The sequence below is a fragment of the Manis pentadactyla genome, chromosome 9 (assembly GCF_030020395.1).
Source record: "Manis pentadactyla isolate mManPen7 chromosome 9, mManPen7.hap1, whole genome shotgun sequence".
NCBI classification, from domain to species: Eukaryota; Metazoa; Chordata; class Mammalia; order Pholidota; family Manidae; genus Manis; species Manis pentadactyla.
This window is the reverse complement of record NC_080027.1, coordinates 110,593,025-110,618,674: the sequence shown is the minus strand read 5'-3', so window position 1 is coordinate 110,618,674 and position 25,650 is coordinate 110,593,025. Positions and strand designations below refer to the sequence as shown.

Genomic DNA, 25,650 nt, shown 5'->3' with positions numbered 1-25,650 from the left:
TGTCAGGACAAGGTGTTGTGATGGAGCCCATCAGAAATTATTATACAGCTGATCCACTTTATGGTATCTGTTCAGTGGGAGACTCTGGTGGCGGTGTGGTGTGCTAGGAGGTTTGTGGGGGTCGGAGGGCAATGAAATGGGGCAGGAAGATCAGTTGTTTAGGAGGGGGTGGAAGGGGCATCCACCGTGCTCTGCCAAATAACCTCTGACTCGGCAGTGTCAATGGATGGGAGGGGATGAAGGTGAGAAATGTTTCAGAAATACAATGACAAGGTTTAAAAACCAGTTCCTCAAGGGGACTAGAGGAAAAGAAGTAAAAAATACCTGCACTAGGTACTCTGAGGGGCTAGGACAGAGTGACATCACGAGCAACCATAGGCTATCCAGCAGGAACGGAGGACTTGGAGGGAAAGGTGGTTGTTCCCAGTGGGTCTGTGGGGTCTGAGAAGGGCAGAGCTGCCTAACTGACCTCTGGAGGAGCCGTCTGGAGCTCCAGACAGGCAGAACGGAAGGACTGATTCTGGAGAGAAGCAATGGCCGGTGCCTGGAAGGATGGGGTTCCCAGGAGCGGCGAGCGTAGAAGGGGAAGAGCAGGGAGATGCAGCACAGAGAAGCCAGAGCAGAGCCTGCAACGACTGCTGGCCCAGGAGGAACCATGTGTCGTGGCCAGGGACAATATCCTGTGCCCAGTTGCCAGCTAGAACTCAGGAGCAGTAACCAGAGCTGAATGCAGAGCACTGTAGCCCTGGGCCACAGCGCTCAGCCTGGGAAAGAGAGTCCAAGGAGGTGAGTGCCCGTCCCATCAGCATGCCAGCCTGCTTGCCTGCCGCGGTCTCTCTCCTTCAGGAAGGAGGCCCATCCTAAAATGCTGGCCCTTTGGTTCAGCTTAATTCCCCCTACCCTCTGGAATTCTTTGTACACCTGCCCTTACAGGAAGGAAGATTAAGGTAGAGTCCTCCCCTGAGGGAGGGCCTGTACTTGGTCTGTGTTTCTCAAACTAGGGTGCTATGTGGTTACTGTGGTGTTTGGGAGCGTTTTGGTCAAAAAAATTTCAGATTAGTTTTAATTTTCTCTTTTTGCTCATGCTAGATGCACGTCTACACACTCTTGCTCCACTGCTCTTTAGATTCCCATTCTTTCAAAACTTTATTAACTATTTTATCTTTCCTTAAACATTGGGCTGGCTGACTGACCTCCTGTGACTCTATGATTTCTCTAAAGGCTGATTGGAGGCTCCTATGATGCTTGGTCAGCTTCCACTTGAGATTTGGGCCCATGTGCAGCCCGGCCCTGTCTCCTCCTCAGAGCCTGTAAAGCCTGGTTGCCACACATCACAGCACGAGACTTGGAGGAGGCCTTAATTTTACCATTTTAGCACCGGTAAGGGAGTCCCCTGATGGCTCCACCCTTGTATTCAAGTAAGGGGCAGAAGATTGAAGTTTGATATCAGATACCAGCCTGCCACTTATAAATGACTTGTCTCTGTTTTTCCATCTGTAAACTGGGGATGGTAAAGATTTTGGCCTTGTAAGTTTGTTGTGAGTATTAAATAAGGTAACACAAGGGCAATGTTTTACCACAGTGCCTGGCATATGCTAAGTGCTCATTAAACATCAGCTATGTGCATGGAATCCAGAGGTGGATTCATCTTACAGTGTAGACTTAACTTGGATTAGGGACGTACTTATCGATGGGCTTTAATTCACCAGTTTATCTGTGCACCTGTTTCTTATGGTACAGTGTATTAGGAAAATGTCTGGAAGTAAAGGATTCTCTTTATGCTTCACTTCTAAACCCCAATTTGCATCAGGGACTACGGGGTGTGAGGAATGGAAAACGTTTCTTTTGCATCTCGTTTTATAACACTAAGTTCCCTTTACCTAATGAGGGGCACTGCGGGCATTTTCAGAGAGAGACAATGAGTCACTGTGGAGGCAGCGTCAGAACTTTTATTTCATCCTATCATCAGGCACTGTGTGGTTGCAGCAGAATCGTGTCACCACGAGAATACATGTTATGCACCAGTAGATCTGCCAGGAAAGATTGGGTCCTGGCATGACGTCGTGGGAAAAGCTCTGCTGTAAGAGTTATAAGAAAATAAGTTCTGGTCCTTGGGCTGCCTCTTAGTTGTTGTGCCACTTTGAAAGAGGCATGTCACCTTGTCTAGCCTCAGTTTTCTCATCTGTAACACAAGGGTAATAACGCTTTCTCTGTCCATGGCATGAGGTTGTTGAGTGGCAATATGTTAAAATGCTTTCTACATTGCAAAAGGTTAAACAAATAGAATCTAATATCTTTACTGTAAAGCTATCACTTTTCATAGGGATTTCTGCTGCCTCTAGTAGAGGCTGCCTTCTGGGTTTCAGAACTGGCTTGCAGGAAAGACTAGGTACATTTGGAGCTAGTTCCTGAGTGGGAGCCGGAAACTCAGCCTTAGACCCCGAGAGTGGAATGAGGAGAGGCAAACTTTTTCCCAAGGCAGTGTTTTTCAAAGTTTAGCCTGGATCAGGCTCACCTTGGAAGGCTGGGCTCCATCCCTAGTTTCTGAATTGCAGGTCTGGGGGTGGGGACTGAGAATTTGCATTTCTAACACATTCCCAGGTGATCCTGACCCTGTTGGTCCAGGGACCACACCCGGAGAACTACTGTACTTGCAGGAAGAAAGAATCCTCCTTTTGGAACTGAAACAGGCAGCGTGAAGATCCATGTGGGTAAGGTGGTTTTCCTACAGAGAAAAAATGTAGAAGACAGAAAAATAGAGATAATGTGCAGATTGGGCAGAACAAAGCGAAAAGTCTCACTCTGTAACAAATGCAAGTAGGGGGAAGTTGCTAGGTGATGGATGAGGGAGAGAGGTGAATTTCCACTGTAGGAAAATCCAGGAGCACAGAGTTGGAAATATTCATGTTTGGGGAGGAGAGGAGGTGGAAATTTCTCATTAAGAAGTGAGGAGTGGTGTGGTTGGCGCAGGGGGTGGGAGTGGAGATGGGCTGGGGAGCAATGCCTCTGTAGAGTAAGGCGGACAACTGAGAAGAGGGGGGGGGGTAATTTCAGGGCCGTGTCGTTCGCCTTGGTAGTGCAGCACAATAGAAACTGGGAGAAAGGGGGTGGAATTTAGATGTGTGACCTGCCCTGTAGCTTTCTTGCTCTCTGCATTTATCACATCACATCACACCCAGCAAGCCAGCCCCCCTCCTCCTGGCTCATTAGGAGATTTGATTCGGCTGGGCTCCTGCTGTCAGCAGCTGTCTGGGGCAAGATCTTTATGCTCCCTGTTCCCTAAGCACCAACCAGCCTTCAGCCAGCAGCAGAGCTCATTAGAAGAGGGCCCCTGGACACTTGATATTCAGCTCATTGGTGGCCAGAAAGAGTTAATACAAACTGCGGCGCTGCCCCCAGCACAGCCTCTGGGTGCAGAGGGAGGCAGCTTTGGGCTGTGGGAACCTCTTCCTGAGCTGCAGCCAGAGGAGCAGGAAAGCAGGTTAGTGAGGCTGAGGAGGAAGGTGTAGGGGGAGTGCCAGGCGAGCTCTGCTCAGGGCACCTCCTGCATCCTGCCAATGAGGATGGGCGCGCAGACGGTGCCCGGGAGCTGAGCCACCGCCCGCTGGGTGTGGGCTGCTTCGGTATTTACTGGATGTGACAAGCAGAGAGGAGAGCTTTCACGGGCCGCTTGCTGCCCAGCTGAAGTGGTAGGAGGTGTGTTGTGCATGCATGTGTGTGTATTTGTGTGTATGCATGCATGCGAGTGTGCCTGTGTGTCTATGCACACATGCCCTTCACCTGCTGAGGATTTGACTGCTAAAAGAAAGATCTACTCTTCCCCAGAGCTCCTTAACCCGCAGCCTCTCTGACCATCCAGTTGGCAAGGCCCGCAGGCCATGAGGACTGGTCAAAGACAGTGAGTATTTCTTTTGCTTTTCTCTTTCCTCTTGGAGGTACCCATGTGGGCTGATTGCATTATCCATATTTAATTAACCTGCCTCTCTATGCATATTGATTGGTTTCTCCCTGATGAGGTTCCTAGTTTCTCTTCCCTTCTTTATAAATCTTTGCCCTTTGATTTTAATCTTATTTTTGCCTTGAGTATCTTCTTTTTCCATTATACCCCACCCTGCCTGCCCCAGAATCACCTGTAACTTGATGGCCACCTACGAGGGGGCATGTACCATGGGAGTAATCAGACCCTTGGCCTTCCTGGGCTCTGGCTAACCCCCAATTCTGTCCCCCAGAAGTCAAGGCCAAATGGACAAAGAGCCCCAAGGTATGGGGATGAATGAGGAATCTGGGGTCAGAGTGTCCTGCAGGGTCTTATTTAAACAAATCCAAGGCTAAGCAGACTGAAGGGGTGGTGGAGGGCGTGAGGGGCAACGGTGGGCAGTGCTCGGTTTGGAAGAGAGAGAGGCAGTGATCTAAGCAGCCTGGCAAGCCAGTATGGGCTAGCGGTGGGAAGCGGGAGAGCCAGCCGGCAGTGGCAAGAGGCCTGGTGACACCTGCCCCAAATGACCTCGTCTGCTGTGTCCGGGGATAGTAGTAACGGGGGTAGGTTGTGCTCAGCTCCAGAATAATGAAGGCCCCTGGCCCAGGCTTCCCCCTCTTCTGGAGCTATATCCCACAAGCAAGAGACGATGAGGCTTAGGTGCCCAAAATAGTGATTTCTAGAGACCCTCACAGCCGTAAAGGGATTTGATGTCCTGACTTCTGGGCGATCAGGTGCAAGCACAGTTGGGACAAAGATGAACGAAATGGCCCTGCTGCCAGGGGATACAATCCAGCCTCAGTCTCCTGGGGGTGAGCCTTTATACAAAATCTAACTCATTATTTTTAGTTTTACCAAGCAATCTTTTAATTCTAGTAATTATAGTATTATTAGAGAAGGCATTTAAAAAAGTGTTTGTGATATGTTCTGGGTGATACCGAGTAATTTCAGCGGAGTAGATCGTGTAGGGAGGGGCCTTATCTATCGAAATTAGGTTTCTTTTAAAATGGATTCTATGTCTGGCGTCAGGGTTCCCCAGGAGGGCCCTGTATGGACAGGTCGCTCTCTTCACGTGCCTCTTCCGGTCAGTTCTGTGGGAACAAAGGGTTTGAAGCCCGGAGTGTGGCACCCCCAGGGGGGAGAGATGATTACCAATCCATCAGCCATCAACCTCAACCTCCTTTCTCCCTGACGCCCTCCCTGCTTCAGGTCACTAACTGGCCAGTCCCCAGGCTGTGGAAGGTTAGGCATCCTCCATACGGGCAAGAAAGAATGACTTGCATATTCATTTCTTCTGCCCGTGTGTGTGATCCCTGCACAGGAGCAAGCCTGTGTGGTGACAGTGCCTGACAAGCCTCCCTTGGAGTTACTCCAACCTTCTTCCTGCTCCCGCCTCCCAAGGCTCCGCACGTGATCACCTCCAGGGACAGGTTCCCTTGGGGGGAGGTGAGAATCAGACTGGCAGCCAATCAAATGCTTATGGAGCAAGTGCTGACCTCTCCCTCAACCACGGCTGGCTGGCCACTTGGGCCTCACTTGAGGAAGACAAAGAGAACAGTAATTTTCACCTTGCCAGGCCCTTGCCTCCCTCCCCGGGGAGTGTGTCCCACTTTACTGTTGGTGGGTGGTGGTTGGGGAAATAGGAGCTCCAGCAACGGGCAGCAATGCAAAGCCAACCAACATTTTGCTCTTGTGCCGCCTTGGCTGGTTGTCCGCAGGCAGGACAGGCAGACATTTGTGGGGAAGGGGCTGCCGGTGGGGAGGTGTTCCGATGGCGGTGAGCCATCTGAGAGGAGTTGTAGTGCAGTCAGAGAGGGTGGCCCTGGCTTACAGCAGATTCTTTGATTTTAGGTGAGTGGACGTGAAAGGGTAAATCCCTTTGCCCCGCAGTCTTACCTCCCGCCCTGACGTCCCTGCACAGCAGCCAGAGGGGTAACCGTAAGCAGGTGCCTGTATGGCCGCTTTACTGATGCCACGCAGGTAACTGGTGCTAACCTGTCTTCTTGCCCCACCCTTCTCCTCTTTCTCCACATTCCCACCCCCTGCTGTTTGAGCCTGCCCCAAGCCTTCTCATCTTTAATCCCATGGGTGGTCCACTTGCACCCATCCCACCAGGCCCCTGCGTGGACTGTGTCATCCTTCTCTGGGTGCTACTTGCAAAGTTATCACCTTGCAAGCAAGGCCTGTCTTAGCGCCCAGCTCTTCTAGCGCCCAGCAGGACTTACTATGGGTGGGACTATGCATGAGCTTGTATGGAACCCTTTAGGGACATCTATAAGGTACTGGAATGGGGCAGAAATATGAGGGCAAGTTTTTTTTTTTTTTGTAACCTTAACCTTTGACTCTTGCTTCTGCTCCCATTATTTTGGACCTACCTAATGAGGGTGTAACTCAGTCTCAGCTAGACAAGATGGAAAATCAAAACCACTTTGCCCCAAAGAGTATTTTGTGGAAGATTTTTGCAAACTGCTTGGGAGAATCACTGTTGTCTTGATAACAAGTAGCCCCTTTACAGTGGCCTCTGCTAACCTTTGTTAGGTGGTTTGCATGGATTTGCCATTTTTTGAAACCTCTTAGCTACTCTTTGGGGGCGTCAATCTGACTGTCTTATGATAGATGATCCCGAGGCACCAAGGGATGAACTGACTCCCTGAAAGGTGGGTTTTGGCCTGTGGTGCAGCCTGAGCAAGACCTTTACTTGAATTCATGGAATGTGATGACTCAGGGGCCCTTGATCAGTTGCTCGCATGGCCTGGTGTCAGAGCATCCTATGCTGAGTAATAGTGAGTGGTCATAAGGAGCTTGCTGCCCCAGGCGAGAGAATGGCTATAGCCAATGTGCTGAAATGCTGTGCAATCGATGACTTCATAATGCACCTGGCTGAGATGAGGGGCAGGAGCACAGGACACGCAGGCCCCATTTTCTGCGGGAGTGGGGTTATTTCTGGGCACTTGGATGTCCTAGCCTTAAAAAGCTTGGAGATGGGCTGTGGAATACAAATGCTGTCCATCCTTGCCAAATATAATACCATCCCGGGAGGCATTCGTTGGATAAGATTTCTGTGAACAATGAGCAGGGTCAAGGATGAAAACCCATTTGAAGTAAAAGGAAAAGATTGAATTGCATGACTTCTACTGTCTCTGCCCATGCCCAGGATTTGTGAAAAAGAGGAAAAGACAGCCAGGCTGGAAGGATGTTCTTTCCAATATGGAGAATGAGATCTTGTAGGACTATTTGCTTGGCAAACGGTTGCCAGTGTATGTGTAGAAGTCTTTTTTTATGAGTCACTTTTAAGTTCTGATCTGCTATACCAAAGCCCTCCTACTCACCTTTGTCCTCCATGGGAGGAGTCGCCGTGGTTAAAGGTCTAGGGTTAGTAAACTTACTCTGTCAAGGGCCAGAGAGTAAATATTTTTAGTTTTATGGGCCATACACTCTGTGTTGCAACCACCCAATTCTGCCCTTGTGCTCAAAAGACACAGTTGACATTAGACACTGTGTAAATGAATGGGTGTTGTGTTCAGTTTACATAAACAGGTATCTTTCAGGGCTGCAGTTTGCCAACCTGGTTAAAGGTGAAGGGGGGGGAGGCTAATGTTAGCAGTCAGGAAGAGACATTAGCATCATTTCTCACTGCACCCTCCACATCAGATAACCATTTATGTGTTTGGTCCTTAAGAAGATAAAAAATATGAGCATTTTAAACATGCATGTTAAAATTTTAAACATGCGGATTGCGATAAACCAACATCTAACTAGAAATATGAGAGCTTAGTTGAGTAGATAAAAGAACTGATGGGGGGCACTGGTTCTTAATTGCTGATGGAACCAATTGCTCTTCTCCTGACCTGCAGGGATTGGTCCTTGTTGGTCTGTAGTCATTTGCCTATATCCCCAGGTCTCTGGGATGAACTGAGCTGCCGCGAAGCCCCATGCTTTGTGCTCTGAGACTCTATGATATGCACCCCCGTACTGTGCCGGCACCCCCCTACTTTCCATGTGGGCACCACTTCTGGGGCTTTGCTCTCAGGAGCCGCTGTGGCTGCTGCTACTTTGCCCTCCTAGTGGGAAGGCAAAATGTGGACTGTTATTTCATCATCACTGTATTTCCTTTCCCTACAGAGAATCCTAATTTAGAAATTCTTCCAAGCTAACGACCTTCATTGACTTACCGTCAGCTTGCGTGTCAGCTTTAAAAAGCATGAAGCCTCTAGGGGTAGGGTATCTCTTACTATTCTGGGAGTCGAGAGAGGGAGAGGGTATATCCCTTGATCTTCTAGGTGCTTCTCCTCTTGCTCACGAAATCATCGGGGCTGCCTGAGGAGGGAAGGGGGTCAGGGCGGCTGCGCAGCCTCCTGCAGCAGCCGCTCTGAGCTGACAGCCAGTGGGGTGACAGTCCGCCATCCTTCTGCCCCTGTGCTTGTTGCAGGAACAAAGGGATGAGGACTCGACTGGGATGCCTGTCTCACAAGTCAGATTCGTGTAGTGATTTCACAGCTATTCTTCCCGACAAACCCAACCGTGCTCTAAAGTGAGTAGTATGGCCACCTGCATGCCCAGGGTGCCCACAATTGGGTGCCTATGGCTGGGCTATAGAACCTGTTCTTCTCCAGTGAGTTGTTGACCAGATGAGCCAAGTGACAATAAATTCCTGCCTCTTGGAAGCTCCATTTTTTATCCCTGAATGTGAGTGAGAGAACGTTTATTTTCCTTTGCAAAATGTATGATTCAACTCAGAAAAGAGACTTTCCTTTTACTCCTTTTCCCATGCTGTCTACTACTCTTATAATACTGTGGTGAAGGATACTTTTGGTTCTATTTAGTGGTCAATCTGAGCTCTTAATTGGGAAACGAACACTCAAATCTACTCTAAAAATGTGCTCAGGTTCAGGTAAACTGGATCCAGTGCCTGTACTGGGCAGGCACTGTGAAAGATGTCACCAACACTACCTTGTTTGACTCTCAAAGGGTCCCGGGATGGGCGTTGTAATCCCCCTTACGGAAGTGAAAAAATTAAGGTGACAGTAAGAGATGGAGTCAGGAGCTCACACTAACTTTTCTGACTCCAAGACCAGTTTCTTTCCCTTGTTACCTTGAAATCTTTAAATCCTGCACTTACTGAGCTTTGTTTTTTAGCCTGAAAGCCAGTATATCAAATACACTGAATTCCAATCCTGAGGGCTTTCCTCATTGGCTTAAGAAACAACAGGGACAGAATTGAGGGAATCCAAGTGTGGTCTCCATTTACCGCCCCCACCCCACCCCACTGTTTTCATTTGTTCTCATGAGCAAATCGTGGTGGTGGTTGTAGGAGAGGAGGTCATTTCAGAAGTATTCAAGAGAGCTGTTTCTTTTTTCCTAGGAGATTATCTACAGAAGAAGCTACGAGGTGGGCAGATTCCTTTGATGTACTTCTCTCCCATAAGTGTAAGTAGAATTCAGGTTTTATCACACCACGGCAAATCATCTATTTAGTAAAAGATGTGCCAAATGCCTACCATGGACCAGGTACTGTGCTAGGCACCCCAGAAGGTTCCAGTCCTTGCCCTCACAGAGCCTCCTGCTTACAGGGACAAAGAGATAAGAAAGCATAATTTCAATGCAGTGGAAAGAAGGTCTTCTTGTGTTTTCTGGGTTGAAACTATGGTCCCAAGAATCCTTCAAGTGCTCATCAGTTTTAGCAGAAAGAATTTAGCTTAGGGAGTTGGAATGACGGGCTCAATGGGAATGAGACCATCTAGGTTCCTTCACAGATCATGTGTATAAAATTAAATGACCTCTCCCAACTCACTGGAGAGCCTTAGGTTACTCATCAGTCAAATGAATACTCTGTGATTTTGTCATTCACTTGAGTTGGCAGTTTTGAGTTTTCTTCTTTTTTGTTTTGGACGCTTACCACCTCAGCTGTATTGTACCCCACAATTTCTGACTGGGTGCAGGTTTTACGGGCACACACTTCTGCTCTCCCAGCTCTTCCATGTTTTCTCTTCCTTTTCTCTTACTCCTTTTGCTTCCCACAAGGGCAGAGATCATTGAACATATCTCAGGAAGGGCACTTTGATGGCAGCCAAACTTTTCAGTTCTTCTTTTTTTCTCCTTACAAGCGACTGCAAATTCACTGGGCTTTGAAATCCTAGTGGCATGAAATACATGGCAGAGGAGGAGCTGGCTGAGGAAGAGAACAGGGTCATTTGAGGAGAAGTTTTCACTCACACATTCAGTGCTCCTCTTAAATTTGTCTTGTCAGTATTAGGAGTATTTGATCTGGGAGCGAAATGGCTGCTTTTAGTTTAGAGAATTTTTCCACTTAACTGGGCTCACGATTTTGTACACTGATGTTAAGGGCATAGCTGGTAGTCCATAGTACTCTATTTGACCCAGCTCAGCTACTAGAAGGTTGAGTGGCCTCGATGGGGTCCCTCGGTCTTCAGAAGATGTTTTTAAAAGTGATTTTGTTTTCCATCGGATGATCAGTTTCCTCTGACGATGCCCCTGATCCTAATAAATGAATTAACAAATGCTTTTGAATAGATTTTAAAATGAAATGCAACATCTAAGAATAAGCACTACTGGAGCAAGTAATTTTGTGAGACAGTCATTTTAGTGTTCTGTGGGTTACACTTAGAAAGGGAAACGAGGCAGCATAGACAGAGCATATATAACATATGGCTGTACCCAAACACACGCTCGTGTGGTTAATTTGCCAAGGTAATGGCATATGTATTATAATACTGAGGATTTGACAATGATTTGTGTTTTTTATGAGGCCATTCTGGTTTATTTTCTGGAGTCACATTAGGCTAACCAAGTGTCCCTATCGATTTGTACCTTCTTTTCTGGATGGATTTGATTCAAGGTCATCTTGAAGTTTGGTTTCTATTTCAGCCTCAGGACTGACTCAGTTCAAGTCCCTGAGGCTGTTTCCTCATTCTAAAATGGGGATGGAAATACCTGCGTGCTACGTGTCACCAAAGCATGAGACTATTCATAAAAGGACACCTTCAGATGATTTTGGGTTCTTTACTCAAAGACGTTTTGCAAGAATATGGTGGTATTTAAAAAATGATGCTTTTATTTATCATATGCAAAATAAATGCACCTTGAGAGTAGGTTGCAAATTTTGCTGCCAATTATCTGTGTTAAGCCATTATAGACAGAGTTTATGATGGTAAAATTAGTGGCTGGAAACGTAGGGTATATTTGGGTTACTACAGTGACAAAACTTGATTTAAGAGGCTTAATTTTATTTTTTTGATTCAGTGACTTTTAGACCTGAAAACGGTTTATTATGCTTCTGTTGGGATGCTTTTGGTTTCCGGGAATGCATAACACTTTTCTGAGATGGGGACCCCATCCAGGGATTACAAGCTGACATCAGATTGCTTCTTTGTACAAACACTACAGAAATAGCGTTTTTGAACTTTGAAGTTCTATGCTCCTCCTTGGAGTCTGATGTTCTGCTTTGATTTGTGTTTAGTATGGCAATAAAAAGGCAATGGAGTGAAGGTCTTTGAGAAGAAAGGGACCTTACTGGTCACTGGAAGAATTTCCAGGTTTTAGAACCCGAACACTTACTCCCCGTGAAGGCTATAGAGGAGTTAGAGCCCAAGTTACCTTGAAGGGTGTTGACAACTTACTAAAAGTCTAATTAATCTGGGTTAATATTGTCACTTAATTAGGACTGATTAAGCTTTTCCAAAGGGACTGCCTGTGTGCTCGTCTCTTAGGAAGGACAGTGGTTGATCAGAGGTGTGCAGGGTTTTCAATTAAGACAACAAATGCCCTAAAAAGCAAAGAAAGGGAAATCATTAAATGACTGGGCTCCAGAAAAATGTGCATTAATCTAGACCCCTGGCTCTGGTAATTCTCCATACCTAGACCACTGTCCTCCCTGGTTTTCCTGTTTCAGGAAATGCAGATAATTATTTTTGTTTCCTTTCTCAATCTATAGAGCATCTTTGCCACCCATACTCTGCCAAAATGAGTTTTGGGCACTCATTTATTTAAAAAAAAAAAAAGGTGTACTGTACAAAGTCTATGCTAAGCAGCTGGTTGTGGGGGGTCACAGAGATGAACAAGATGGTCCCTTCCTGGTGGAGAATGCAGCCTCTGAGAAGACAGACTTGAATACAAATAACAAAAGAAGTAATAGTGTGTGCTCACTATGGATTAGGGGGCTTCCCGATTTCAGAATCCTGACACCCAGTGCTCCTCTTCAGTTTTCTCAAGTCAGTATTGAAGTCCTTGCTGATCTGGAGCAGAAGGGCCACTTTTTGTTTAGAGCATTGCTTCCACTTAATTGGGGGACATGCTTCTGCACAATTAAGTTAAGAACACTGGCTGGTAGTCAGATCTGTGTTCTTGATTTTGGCTCAGCTCTGCTATTCAATAGCTGGGTGGCCTTGATGGAATCCCTCAGTCTCTTGGAAAATCTGTTGCCTCATCTCTACAATGAAAAATCCCGAGTAGAATGTTTCAAAGGCTAGTTCCAGTTCTCCCCTCTTGTTCTGAGATGCTCTCTGTAGCAACTTTTGAGACTGGGCCATATAACCAGTCACTTACGGCAGGTGGTTTGAGTCAGCGTTGCCTGCAGGGTTATGAAAAGCTGCTTCAGACCTGAAATGCTCCAGCAACCAGTGAGGGGCTAACACCTAACTTGTGTTATGAATGCTTCTCCTTTCCTTGGTGGGTCCCACAGTGTAGGGAGCACATCACTGGCTCAAATCTCAGGGAAAAAAAGAAAGCAACTTCGCTATTTTTTTAAACCTTAGAATAAAAATCATCTGGAAGGCAATTATTTGGAGCAGTTTGATTTCCAATCACATTTACTTTATAAATGTGGTACAAAGTGAAGAAGCACTCATGGAGATTTGGGCAATAACCACTTGCTAAGTGTCCTTTTATTTTTTTTTTGAAATAACAAATGAAAAGTGAAATTGAAATTGCTGATGGCTTCTTTAGGTAGGGAAGGATTTCTAATGTGCTTTATTTAGCATCTTTTTCTGTTCATCCAGCGGCAGTTAGATTTGGTGTCTGTGTGTTGCTCACATATTCTGCCCCGAGGGTGTGTGTCTGTGTGTGTGTGTCCAGCCAGAAGCCTTTCTGCCTCTGCAGCTCATACCGGGGAGAGTGACGGCTCCCTGTTCATAGGAGATCTTTTCTGACTGGTTTCTGTAGAGCAGGCACAAAATTGCGTGTCTTCTGCTTTTATTCCTCTTGTGGTTCAGGCATATGCTTATTATTTGTCCAGCTTTTAGTGGGACATTCTGTCCTGAACTTTGAATCAATTCTTCCCTTCCTCCCTCCCTTTTTCCTTCCTTTATTTTTCTGGACATAAATGTTGGATTCATTCTGGTTTTAAATAGAGGTGTTGAAAGTTCCTTCCACCTCCCCTGCCCTTCTTTCCAGCGGTTCCCTCCCCTGGTCCCTCCCCTGGATGACAGACCTCCTCCCCTTGGGCATGATGTGGTCCTTGGCATTGTTTTGTTATTGGCTTGGAGCATGGAGCTGACCTGGCCCCACCAGGCCCATGGAAAGCCAGGCTGATGGACAGCACAGGTGAAAGATCTTTTATGAACCCTGAGAAAAGGAGGCCAATCCAGGAGCTTTTAGTTTTTAAAAATTAGCCCCTCTGGGGATAGGGATTGAGATAAACAAAAATATAATGACTTGACCTGGTTATGTAGCAAGCAAGCAGAAAACCCCAAATAAGCAAACACTAAAATGATCAGCTCATGGAAGTCCTGAATTATGTATTCAAGTGGCCTTGACTCTAGAATATACTATTTAACAATCAGGCTCCATTTACCCCACAGCCCTCCCCACATCCCTTTCCAAGCCAAAAGTTTCTAGAATAGTGTTACTTGAAATGAGATCCTAGGAAAGCAGCCATGGCAGCGGCTGGGAGCTTGTGAGCAATGAAAATCCTTGTGGCCTGTGTCAGACCCACTGAATCAGAATCTCAGGGGGTGGAGCCTGGCAGTTTGTTTCTCCCCAAGCCCTCCAGTAATATTTAAGCTTGAATGGCACTGCTCTAAAACACAAGGAACTGAAACTGAATCTGGAGCATCGTGGTGGGGCAGGTGGTCTGTGATTTTCAAGAAACACTAAATACTCTGTGGCAGCTTTCAAAGTTCTGGTAGTGCATCATGCTGATGGTACATTGTCCATGTATGTGGCAGGTTCCACATATATAGCAAGTAGGGAGGAGGATGTTCCCAGTAAATAGACAAATATGGCAGGTGTGTGTCCTGGATAAACTGAGGATCAGAGTTAGAAAGAGATGTGTGAGGCAGAGATGGCTGGAAAGGAAACTTCTCTTTCTCCTTGCCATGCCCCCTACATTGCCATAATTTTTACTTGCACTCAGGAATGTGGGTGCATTTAGCCGTTACCGAAACAGTGCTTGGAATATATCGGGTGACTATTAAGAGCTTGGTGAAGAAGGTTTGAATGAACACAACTGTACAGGCCTCTAACACCCGTTGTGTCACTTACCAGCTCTGTGACATTTGGTAAGTTATACAACTTTTATAAACCTCACTTGTCTTTAAAAGGTAAATGGCAAGACTTACCCTGTACAGCTGTTGTGAGGAGTAAATGGGATTGTGGTTGTGAAATGCTGAGCGTGACGACTTGTACATAGAGGGACTCCATAAAGGATAACATTTTAATTATTTTTGTTATAACACAACATTATATTTGTCGAAAAACATATGTTTCATGCTTCCTGTATCCTAGAGATGGCATCAGCTTTGTGTTCACACAGGCAGCTTGAGGCTGAACAGGGGATGGGTGGGGATACTAGACTCACCGGTGGGCTTTATTGAAATTCCATAGTACCTCACCCCTCTGTCTCATGAGATTTTGGCATCCCTTCCTCATCCCTTCCCAAATCCCCTCAGCATATGTGAGAAAATCCCTCTGAGGATGTAGTTTTTAAAAGCCCAGTCGGTGAATATGGTATGTTCCCTCTTTGAGAGTCCCTGAAGTATTTTTACATTCAACCAACTAGACAAATATCCCTGGACACTTAATTTTTTAAATCTTTCGGGCTATGGACTGGTGTATGTGGGGTTTTATAACACTTCTCTTGTATTGAAGGACTCACTTGTGAATGCCAAAATTTCACCCTGTGAGGGGTACGTCTCCTTTGTCTCCCCTTTAATAGAGAACTCCTTGCTAATTTCCTATGAGAGTTGTGAATACAGACTCTGGGTTGTTTCTCTCTGTTACTGGACTCAGCTTCTGCTGGATAAAATAGGAAAGAACATTGGAATAGGAGGAGTTCTAGGATGCAGCTCTCCTTAGTCTTCTGCTAGGATGTCCTAGGAATGAGACATTAGGGCCTCACCATTTCCTTGTACCCATCATAAGACTTGGTCGTAGGATCTTTCATGTCCTTTCTGGCTCACAGATTCTACCAGTTGTCAAGTCCTTCTGTTATCACATATCATCTTGCTGCATTTATACTAACAAAGTGGAAATCATTGAAGAAAATTGATGTGAATCACAAGACTGAAGTACAATAAGCAGATCAGTTGTTTGCCAGTAAATGTCAGTTGTTGGAAATAGTTTGTTCTCTAAGTAACTTCCCTACCTAATTCTTGCTTAGCCCCAGTTATATGTTTATAAACATTTATTTTATAGTAAACACAAAAGAAAGGCTTTGATCCTAATTCTATCCTCATCATAAATTTCAAATAAGTGAACTTGGTTCTGAATCAGAGAGATTTTTGACTTCACTAGTAGTATATGCATCCTAGATTTTGTAAGTGTATTTTCCACTCCTACTCTCTGTCTGACCTTGGAACCCACTCACCAGTTTATTTTTTGCACTTGATCAGGGATGTGAGAGGACTCTGGTCTTTGGGACAGTACTCTGGAAAACACAGGGCTCAAAAACACCTAAAAAGTTTCATGTGATTGTGTAACTGAGCCAGGGAACTTAGACTCAAGTCCATCCCCACACCGACAAAATCAGGGCTCCCGGACCTTGAACCATTACCTAAGAGCCACCCTCCTTGCTGTACCAGCTGCACTGCTCATTCATAGTGACCCAGTTTCTTGTCTTACGTAAGCATGCTGCATCAAAGAACTAGAGGGAGAATGCCGGCAGCAGGCAGCATGGGCAGCCACCGGCGTGTTCTTGAAGATTCTGTGCATGCTCAGGAGGATGCCAACATTCTGCCCAGTGTTCCAGGAATTCTGGACACGAGCCTTGCCTTTCCTGCTCCTAGATAGATAGCCACTAATCATGAAAAATGTGTAATGTTCTTAGAGCATTGACTTCTTCGAGTGTCAAAATGAAAAGAAATGAAACGAAAATGAAAAATTTCTCACCCATTTGTCTGAACTGTTCACCACCCACCACCCTTTAAGTGACCAGGATTGTTTTTGGCTATTAGAAATATTGTGTTCTGTATGATGACTCTTTAAGCCACTGAAATACAAGCATAAAGGTCACTCACTGTGTGAGTTCACCTCATCCCTCCGCAGGGCCCGTGGAGCAAGCACATTAGGACCTGCCTCTCACAGGTGCAGAGAAGTCAGCGTCTTGCCCAAGGTCACACCTAGTGTGTCAGAGCCAGGACATCCCAGGCACAATAGCTTCAGGGGTCAGACAGAAGTCACTCTTTCCAGCTGCCTGGAATCTGTGGGGCAGGGGGACTCGGTTCCCTGGGGGTCTGGGAGGGAGCAGGGTCCGTGGTGCCTGGAACTTGGGCGGGGGAAGCATAGACAATGCAAAACAGGTCACGCTGAGCGATGCCAGTATATGCTGGCAGCCTTTCAGAGACAAACTGGCATCCTTTACTGTGTCCAGCCAAGCAGAAGGGAAGAGGTGGAGAGAAGGGAAAGGTGGAAGGAGGGGCGGAAAGGGACAGCAGACAGAGACAGGGAGAGAGGCCAATGAACGCTTGCAGGGAAGAGGGGGGGTGATAGAAGTGGGTGGATGGGATGCAGGTGGGAAGAAGAATCCCGCTGGCTCTGGCCCCAGGCAATTCCTTTGCTGGGCAGCAAGCAGGAGAGGTGGGCCAGGTGGGGGGACACGTGGTCTGTGCGCCAGAGCCAGCTGCCGCTGTCTAATCTGGGGAAGGAAGGGGCTCCTGCAGTCGTGGGGGTCTCCACCCCTTTTTCACTGCCACTGTTCCCAGGTGAAGTTTCTTTGCACTGTGACCATACCCGGCCTTGTTCAGAGCGGCCCTGGGAATGCGAAAGATGGGGAGAGATGGGGCAGGGCTGGGGGGTGAGCAGAGGAGGAGGGCCTCAGGCGGGCACAGTCTGCAGGCTTTGAGAGCTTTTCAGGTTGTTTCTGCTGCAGTCTGTTCTCCAGACACCGCTGATCCTCAGGTCCAGCCCCTCCCAGGCCTTCTCCCCTCCCTCCCATCTCTCCTCTGGCTCTTCCCTTAAATTCCATGGCAAATTTCAAGTGCCATATTTTGTTTCGTTTGCCCTCCAGCTCCCTCTGAGCCCTGCCCTGGAAATGCAGGTGACCACGTTTTGGGTGGAGGCTGCCTGAAATGGCACATCTTTCCCTGGTCACTCAGCCACATTATTGCATCCCTAGGCCACGGTGGAGGCATGTGACTGCTCTGTGAGGCGCCCTGCACCTCCAGAAGGATATTTAGGGTGGTTGTCAACACTGTGGGAAAGAAGAGAGTGAAGGCAGACTCCTGGTGGTTGGTGGTACCGTGAGGCCTCAGGCATCACAGCACAAGGTGACGGCAGGTGTCCTCCTGTGGGACAGGTCAGTGAGCCAAATGTCACTCTTGCTCTGTTGCGGCATATTCTCTGTGTGACTGTCTGGTGTGGAGTCCTTGCCCGTCCCTCCCTTGGATGATGTGAGGCCTGTCAGTGATCCGCAGAGAAGAGGCAGGTGGGGTGGGCTGTGAGTCACACAGACGTAAATCCACTGCAGCCTCTTACTGGCCAAAGAAACATTTACCTGTAACTCTCCAAGTCTCACTTCCCTTATTTGTAAAAGACATTTCCGTAGGAGCTAATGTTTCTTGTCTGCTTACAAGGAGCTCCAGGGCATTTTCCATGGATTGCCTCATTTCATCTTCATAACAACCCAATGCAGTAAATCCTGGTATTATTCCCATTTTACAGATGACAAACGTGGGCTTCAGGATGTTAAGGCACTTCCCAAGGTCAGAAAGGACTCAAACCCAGGCCGTCTGACTCCAGAACCACTGCCTTGGTAACAGTTGGTGTGAGGATCTATGTAGACTGGACAACCTGGCCAATATGTAGATATGTAGAACTTGGCCTGGGTAAGTCCTTCATGTATGATGGTGATGACATTGAAAGGAGGATGGAAAACAATCAGCTGAGAGCTCTGTCTCGATGCAGGTATGGCTAAGTTGCAAAGGGGGCCCAGGGCAGAGAGCTGACTACCCAGGGAGAGTTCATCAGATCCTACCCCCACTTCACAGGTGAGGATACTGCAATCCAGTGAAGCTGAATGTGTTGGCCCAGGTCACGGAGCTAATTACAGGCCCCACTCTGGTCAGAACTGATGCTCCGGCCTGAGGCAGTGGTGCTCCGGCCCCAGGTGGGACCTGCAGGCTTGGCTGCTTCAGTGAAGATGCCAGACAATCGCCAGCTGGGTTCAGTGCTTATTTTACTTCAAATCCCCATCCTGAATTCATCCCAAATGCTTTCAGTGTTAATGCAGCTGAATTCTGTTGCCCCGGCCCACCCTTGTCTCTGTGTTGTTTTACTCTCAGATGCATCTCCTCCTTCCTCCATGACTTTTCATGTTCTCTTACCTCACCTGTTGCCATCAGTCCTGGGAACGTCACCCTCCGTGGCTCCCTGGTCCTGCACTGCTGTGGTGCTGCCTCCCCTCCCCTCCCCACACCAGCTGTCACTGGTGCAGGCCTCCTCTGGGCCCAGCCACTGTGCAGAGCTGAGGCTGGGCCACGGGCTCACGTACCAATGCTGGCGTTGTAGTTTGGCGTCCCTGCCACTCAGTAACTGTGTGACCTTGGGCAAGTTATTTAACTTCTCTAAGCTTCATTTTTCTCTCTAGAAAGTGGGAAAACTATCAGGACCTACGCTGTAACTTTGCTGTGAGGGGTAAATGCCATAAAGTTCACAAAGCATTTGGTCCATGCCTGGTGAGATGTCAGGGCTTGATAAATGCCCATGGTGGTTATTTAAAAAATTCCTTCTCTACCTTTGGCTTCTTTTTTTTTTTAAACCTCCCATTTATCCTCCTTCTCCCCTTCTTCTGTGTCCCAACTGCTGGATCCTAAATCCTTGCTCTTCTCCAGGTCCAAAGTTCATTTGCCAGCCTGGAACCAAAGACTGTCCTTTTTTTGAATGAGTGATGGGTGCACCCCAAATCTAAAAGTTCTTGCTCCCTTCCTGGTGCATCATAATAACCCTCTCCAGGAACTAACATGTAGAGCTTCACAATTGTTTGCCTGTTTTTTTTGAATCATGCTCCTATTCATTATTCCAAAGTAGCTGTTCCAAACCCTTTCCACTCTCAGGTGTCCCCACTACAGCACACACTACGCTTGTAATTATTCAACCAATTATTTTAAATTATTGCTTCACATCTGTTGCACTGGGTTAGCTTGCCAGTTCTGTGAGGTGACAACTTCATCTGACTTACTCATACCACATCCTCAAAACCTTGCACATGGAGACAGATCGCCTTCTGGGGAGTCACCCAAAATGAATAAAGAAGATCAAGGCTGTTCAGCTTGACAGATCTCACATATGTCCCTTCCCTGACCATTTCTCCTTATCTTCACCCACTCCCTGTCCCTCTTTTTCTGACTTTAAGGAAGACAAGTTCTTCCACTTCTCCTCGGTCCCTCTCCTGCTCTAGGATTTGCCTTCCCTAGATACTGTTCTTTGGTCTCCCTCATCTCTCTCTCCTCTCATTCCTTTCCTTCCACCTGCAACCACATCTTGCTTTGCAGTCCCGTGGACCTGGTAGGGAAACTTGGTTCTGGTTAGCTGTGTAACTGGGAGATGTACTTGACTTCTCCGAGCTTTCACGTGGAAAATGAGAGTGATACTATCTCTGGATCACTGTCGTTGTGGAAATAAACTGAGCTGCTGTTTTAAAATCCCTCCAAAGCATGGCCTATAATAAATAAATAAAATTGCCTGCCCCGAATCCTAAATAAATTAATAAGAATAAAAGCCTACCTCCTAGGTCACACCACCTTTTCCAGCCAAAATCAGATCAGACACAGATGCCTTCATTTTCTTGCACTCAAACTAGAAATTTCCCTGCATCCTCATGCGGTCTTTCCTCTTTCCATCATAATTCTGTTCTCGGGTCTGTTTCTTTTCTCTTCTTAGGGGCAACATTTTATCAATAAACTCTGTCTTTAACTTGAACTCCTTTTACTTAGCTAGTCTTTACTGATTAGACCAACATTCGAACATATTCAAGACTATCTTACCAAAAACACAAAAACACAAAACAAACAAAAGAACCCCTAAAGACTCTCTTTCCTAACCTCCTATTTCCCTCCAGCTCTGCTGATCTTTCTCCTCCCCTTCTTGCAGGAGACATCTGAATGAACTGCCTCTGCTTCCCCTCACTCACCACCACACCCACCACAGTGTGGCTGGGGCCCCCCTTGCCCCACTCAAACTCTTCCTGCCAACGGCTGCTGAGCCTTGCCCCTGAATCTGATGGCCTCTTCTCAGACCATATCTAGCTGGACCTCCAGGTAGCACTGGACACGGTGGCCACTTCCCCCTCCTTGAAATGTTCACTCCCCTGCCCTGTGCAGTGCTGGGTTATCTCTGGCTCTGTCATGCCCTCTTTAGTAGTAAACACTGGTCTTACTAAACGATTTCTAGTCACGCAAACCAGCTTTCTTAATTCTAGGCTTAAGCCTGGGCCTTCGCCTTGCGGTCCCCCCTTCCTGTAGTTCTCCATCTTCCCTTTCCTTCGTTCTCTGAGCTCTCTTCTCCTCAACGTCACAGCTCAGCTGAGGAGACTCTTCCTCCTGCCATCTTCCCCTGCTCCCTCAGGTCTGGCCCTGCCACCCCTCCTGGGTACTTTCACAGCAACCTGCACTTTCCCTATCTTACTGCTTATCATATACACCATAATTCCCATAATTATGTTTTCTTGGCTCAAATTGCCTTTTCATTGCCAGTTCTGGGAGAGCTTAATTGCGCCTGTGTAAAGCACCTAGCAGAATGCTTGAGTAAATGAATGAATGAATGAGTGAATGAATGGAGATGGCATTATTGCTGCATTGGATCGGGGGTTAGTAGACCTTGTTTTTTTTAATGGTACCTGTTGTTTAATTGCATGAGCTCAGTTACTTCCATGAACTCAGTCAAGCCACTTCTCTAAGCATTAGTTTCCTCATCTATAAAATGGGAAGAAGGAAAGCAACACTCCTGAGGCATGAGAGCACTTTGCAGGTATTAGCTTTTTTAATCCACACAAAGATGCAACCAAGTTGAGACTTAGATGCAAGGAGATAATGCCTGTGCCTTGTCCAGCAGGGGACCAGACAATTTCCTTAGCAGGGCCTTCTTCACCAATACCACCAGGGAGGACAGAAAGGGGGTTTGCTTTCTTTCTCTGTAACTAGACTCAACTTGCTCACAAGTGCCTATTTTTGCTTAGTGGGAAACAAAACAAAATCTAACACCAACCAACAAACTTAAGGTATTTATTACTTCAGTGTATCTATACTAGTTTAAAAACAAGAGGCTTTTGCAAGTTTCTGTTCAGGTCCCTTCAAATTTCCTCTTTTAGTTAAGTGCACAGTGTTTTAGGGTCTCACCCCCTGCCCTTCCTTTCCATAGACGCCCTGACTACAGTGGAAAGGAAGCAGGAGCAGGCCTCTTGCTTGTGGCCCTTCGGTCCTCCCTATGATCACTGACAGTGTCCATGGCTCATGTCATGGGGGGACTGGCCGCCGCTCAGAGGCCGCCTTGCTGAACCAGCCCGGTCTGGCTCTCACACGCACTGAGTCTCCTTGGAGGTTTCAACAGCTCCAGCCGGCATTCCATCTGACCTCTGCCTCTGCTCCAGGGCCCCTTCTGCAGTGGCAATGTCCCGGCAGACAGGCTTTCAAATCAGAGTTCCGTGGAACCTGAAGAAACTTCTGAATCTCCTCTATGAGATAAGGGGTGGCAATAAGAGCACCAACAGAGGATTTTATGAGCATAGATTTTATGATTTGTTCTCTGATGTATCCCAAGACTTTGAACAGTGCTTTGTATATTAGTAGTACAAAAAGTGTGTTGAAGTGAATGAATGATTCTCAGGCCATATCTTTGCCTAATCATTGCCATGTCACTGTTCTCCTTGTCTTAGAGTTTAGGTGACCATGTGTCTGGCTCTTCGCCTGTGGTGGTCATAGTTTATGCCCACTGTCCCCAGTGCCCCTCTTCATTCTAAAAATGTCCTGGCTTGGGTGATGAATTTCATGGCCACCCTTACTTTTGCTAAACACTTTAATTTCAGGCCTCCAAGCTTAGATCTCTTTGTGATTTAAACTTAGCTCTGGGAGTTCCACCAAAATCCTTTCCTCTCTCAAGTTCCTGGCTCTTGCAATGAAATGTTTTGGCTTTTATGACTATTGTCTGAGCATGGGCATTAAAACGTCTATTCTGAAGACAAAGATATACAATGACTTTTTAATTAGGAGAAAGAAAAAATGTTTCAGAAAAGTAAAAACAAACATTTAAATATGTCAACAGCATGGTGCCAGCCAGCCATGAAATGATCTTGGGCAGCACACTGCCCTGGAAGATATTGGGCGAATTCAGATACTCAGGCGATCCCATTAACCAGAATTAGGAACTGTTAACATATTGCCCATCTAACAAATTTTGGAAAAGACATAAAATATAGCCAGAGTCTTTTTTAACCAATGCCCTCACTTTTTTATTCTAGGCTGCATCTACCCTGCTCCTGAGGATGGTCTGTAGAAAAATACAGTTCTTATCTGATTAGAGGAGAAGGTGTTAAGGGTTAAGACATTTATAAAATATATTTTAAAATAAAACCACTAACTGAATGCATAGACTATCAATGAATGTTTTTGCCATTTCCAAATCTATGTGGTAACTCTGCTCATCTTATTCTGATTGGAGGCTCAGTTTGGCAATGTGCATGACAGTGATTCATAAAAATGAAAGGGCATGTTAATTGTTAAATCGTTCGGTAGAAAAATTATAATTAATCTTAATTAAAACTATAATTTGATAGGCAAGATCTTCTAAAATAAAGGACTTATGGAATAATATGGGGCTTCAAAGGTTTTTTAAAAGGAATTGGGAACCCGGTCTGTGTAATAGAATGGCATTACTGACTGAATTTTAGTGGGGTGTTTACTTGCAAACACTTTCCCAGGAGTAGGGAAGGATTTACTCTGAGGCATTCATACCCTCCTGTAGTCGGTCTTGTAACATGTTTTTCAGGGAGGGAATGGATTGCATATATTACTGGCCTAATTAGAAACACAGGCTCACCAGTAGACCCAGGGGACAGCCAACTCAGCACTGGGGGATGGGCAGTGGCCACTGAGGGCTGATTGGAAATGACCAGGACTTCCCATTGTCATTATTACTATGGCATCCCAAGCATTTCTCCCTAATAGCACCATGACCCCTGAAGAAGAAGCATGGCTTGCCTCTGAGGGTACCTGTGTGGTTAAAGACTGGAATCCTCAAGAGGATGTGGAGAAGCGGTGGGGTTGGACAACCAGGGCTGCTGTCTTGCTTCTACAGTTCTTGAGCCTAAGCCACTTCCTATCTGTCTTCCTTTCTACCTCCCTCTACATTCACAGATGGAGTGGCTGCATTCCGTGCCTTCTTGAAGACGGAGTTCAGCGAGGAGAACCTGGAGTTCTGGCTGGCCTGTGAGGAGTTCAAGAAGACCAGGTCAACTGCAAAACTGGTCTCCAAGGCCCACAGGATCTTTGAGGAGTTTGTGGATGTGCAGGCTCCGAGGGAGGTGTGTTGAGATTGGCAAGTGTCTTGTCAGACCTCTACCCATGGCTCCTGGCTCACATCTCTCCCCGGTGGGGGTGTGAGCCAGGCCTGATGGGGACTTTCTTCCAAACTGAGCCTCACTGCTCTGATGGCTCTAGATGAAAAAGGGATCATTTTTAAGGTGCAGAGCCCAGAGTTTCCATAAAAGCAGCTCTATCGGGAGTGCTTTAGCTATCTGTCAGTCAAACACGTACCAGCAGGAGCTGTGTCTATAGGGATTCTGCAGGGATAGATGTCCCTGAATCCGTGTTAGTCTTCCTAGGGGAAGGCAGCATGGCTTAATGGAATGAGCATCTACTTTGGAATCTTGTTCCAATCTCAGCAACACCACTTGCTGGCTGGGTGATCTTGGTCAAGTTACCTAGCCTCTCTGAATCACATCTTCCCGCATGTAAAAGGGGATAATATAATTGACCTTTCAAGACTACTTTGAATATTATGGATAAAGCATCGATTCAATATTTGTCACTGCTTAGGAATGAGTAATTATAGTTTTTTCTGTTAGTTTATACTAATTTGCTATCATTATTTATAATACTAAAATGAATTCCTATCCACTGCTTTTCTGAGTCACACAATAGAGTTTGGAAGGGTTTCATAGAAGAAAAATATTTGCTATCTATGAGTTGAGGTGCATTGCACACCTAGAACTCTTCAATTATGCTTTGACTGAAACACAGGAGGTCTTTGGCCCGGTGGCCAGATGCTGCAGTCTGTTGCTTAGAACAGAGATATACATTCTGATCATAGTCTCTCTCTGGGGCATTTGTTTCCTTAATAGTTAAGAAAGAACAAGAGGGCATGCTTCTTTTAGGGAATCCCATTATATTTATCTCCAGTCTAACTCTTTGCCTGACATTGTGAAGACCCCTGGCTTCTGAGTTAAGGAACTGGGGTTCTTGCCTTGGCTCTGTTACCAACTTTTCATACTACTTTAGATGAGCTTTTCACTATCTCTTTTGTTTGGTGTCCTTCTTTAAGAATTGAGATGAAGACTATCTGGTCTTCGGACCTCAGAGGATTCTTGCTGGGATCACAAGGGATGACCTTCACGAAAGCAGTTTGGACCTGCTAGGACCTTGGCCCTTGAGGGCTTGTGACCATGTTCTCTTTCTGTGTCTCCAGGTAAACATAGACTTCCAGACTCGAGAAGCCACGAGGAAGAACATGCAAGAACCATCCCTGACTTGCTTTGACCAAGCCCAGGGAAAAGTACACAGCCTCATGGAGAAAGACTCCTACCCCAGGTTCCTGAGGTCCAAAATGTACTTAGATTTGCTGTCCCAAAGCCAGAGGAGGCTCAGTTAGACCTCAGACGGAGACTCTTGGAGATCGCCAGCTTTCCCCCTCCATTTGCTGCCCAGACCATATTCTAATGTGAAATGTCATAGGTGTTCAAAAGCAGTGGCAGGTCGGGAGGCTGGGGGTGACGAAGGGATGAAGGGCCATTCCGAAGTGTGATCCAGCCACCGGAGCATGGACTCTAGTCCGTTCACCCATGTTTGTGTCTTGGTTAGTGGTAGCACCTTGCCGCTGTCACCCTTGTCTGGGTCAGCAGCTTGCGCCCCATAGTGCACTGGGTCATCCCCATTGAGAAGGCAGACCTGCTATGCTGGGCTAGTCTGTAAATAATGCAAATGCAATTTCCACCACTTCCACGCCCTCCTCAGATA

At 46.6% G+C, this 25,650-nt stretch overlaps 1 protein-coding gene across 5 annotated transcripts; it reads left to right on the top strand.

Moving 5' to 3' along the window:
- The first annotated feature begins 2,580 nt into the window (after nucleotides 1–2,580).
- Nucleotides 2,581–25,301, top strand: RGS8 (regulator of G protein signaling 8). Of its 5 annotated transcripts, none has more exons than XM_036912593.2 (7): nucleotides 2,582–2,711; nucleotides 3,826–3,898; nucleotides 5,828–5,956; nucleotides 8,406–8,507; nucleotides 9,339–9,403; nucleotides 23,773–23,939; nucleotides 25,103–25,301. In XM_036912593.2, the coding sequence occupies exons 3-7, from the start codon at nucleotides 5,931–5,933 to the stop codon at nucleotides 25,283–25,285; spliced, it is 543 nt and encodes a 180-aa protein (XP_036768488.1). In that variant the 5' UTR covers nucleotides 2,582–2,711; nucleotides 3,826–3,898; nucleotides 5,828–5,930; the 3' UTR covers nucleotides 25,286–25,301. The 5 variants fall into 5 exon arrangements, with proteins under 5 accessions (XP_057363922.1, XP_036768488.1, XP_057363921.1 ...); XM_036912594.2 differs by lacking the exon at nucleotides 2,582–2,711 and adding an exon at nucleotides 3,085–3,481; XM_057507939.1 differs by lacking the exons at nucleotides 5,828–5,956; nucleotides 8,406–8,507 and having other exon boundaries at nucleotides 2,581–2,711.
- The last annotated feature ends 349 nt before the right edge of the window (nucleotides 25,302–25,650 follow it).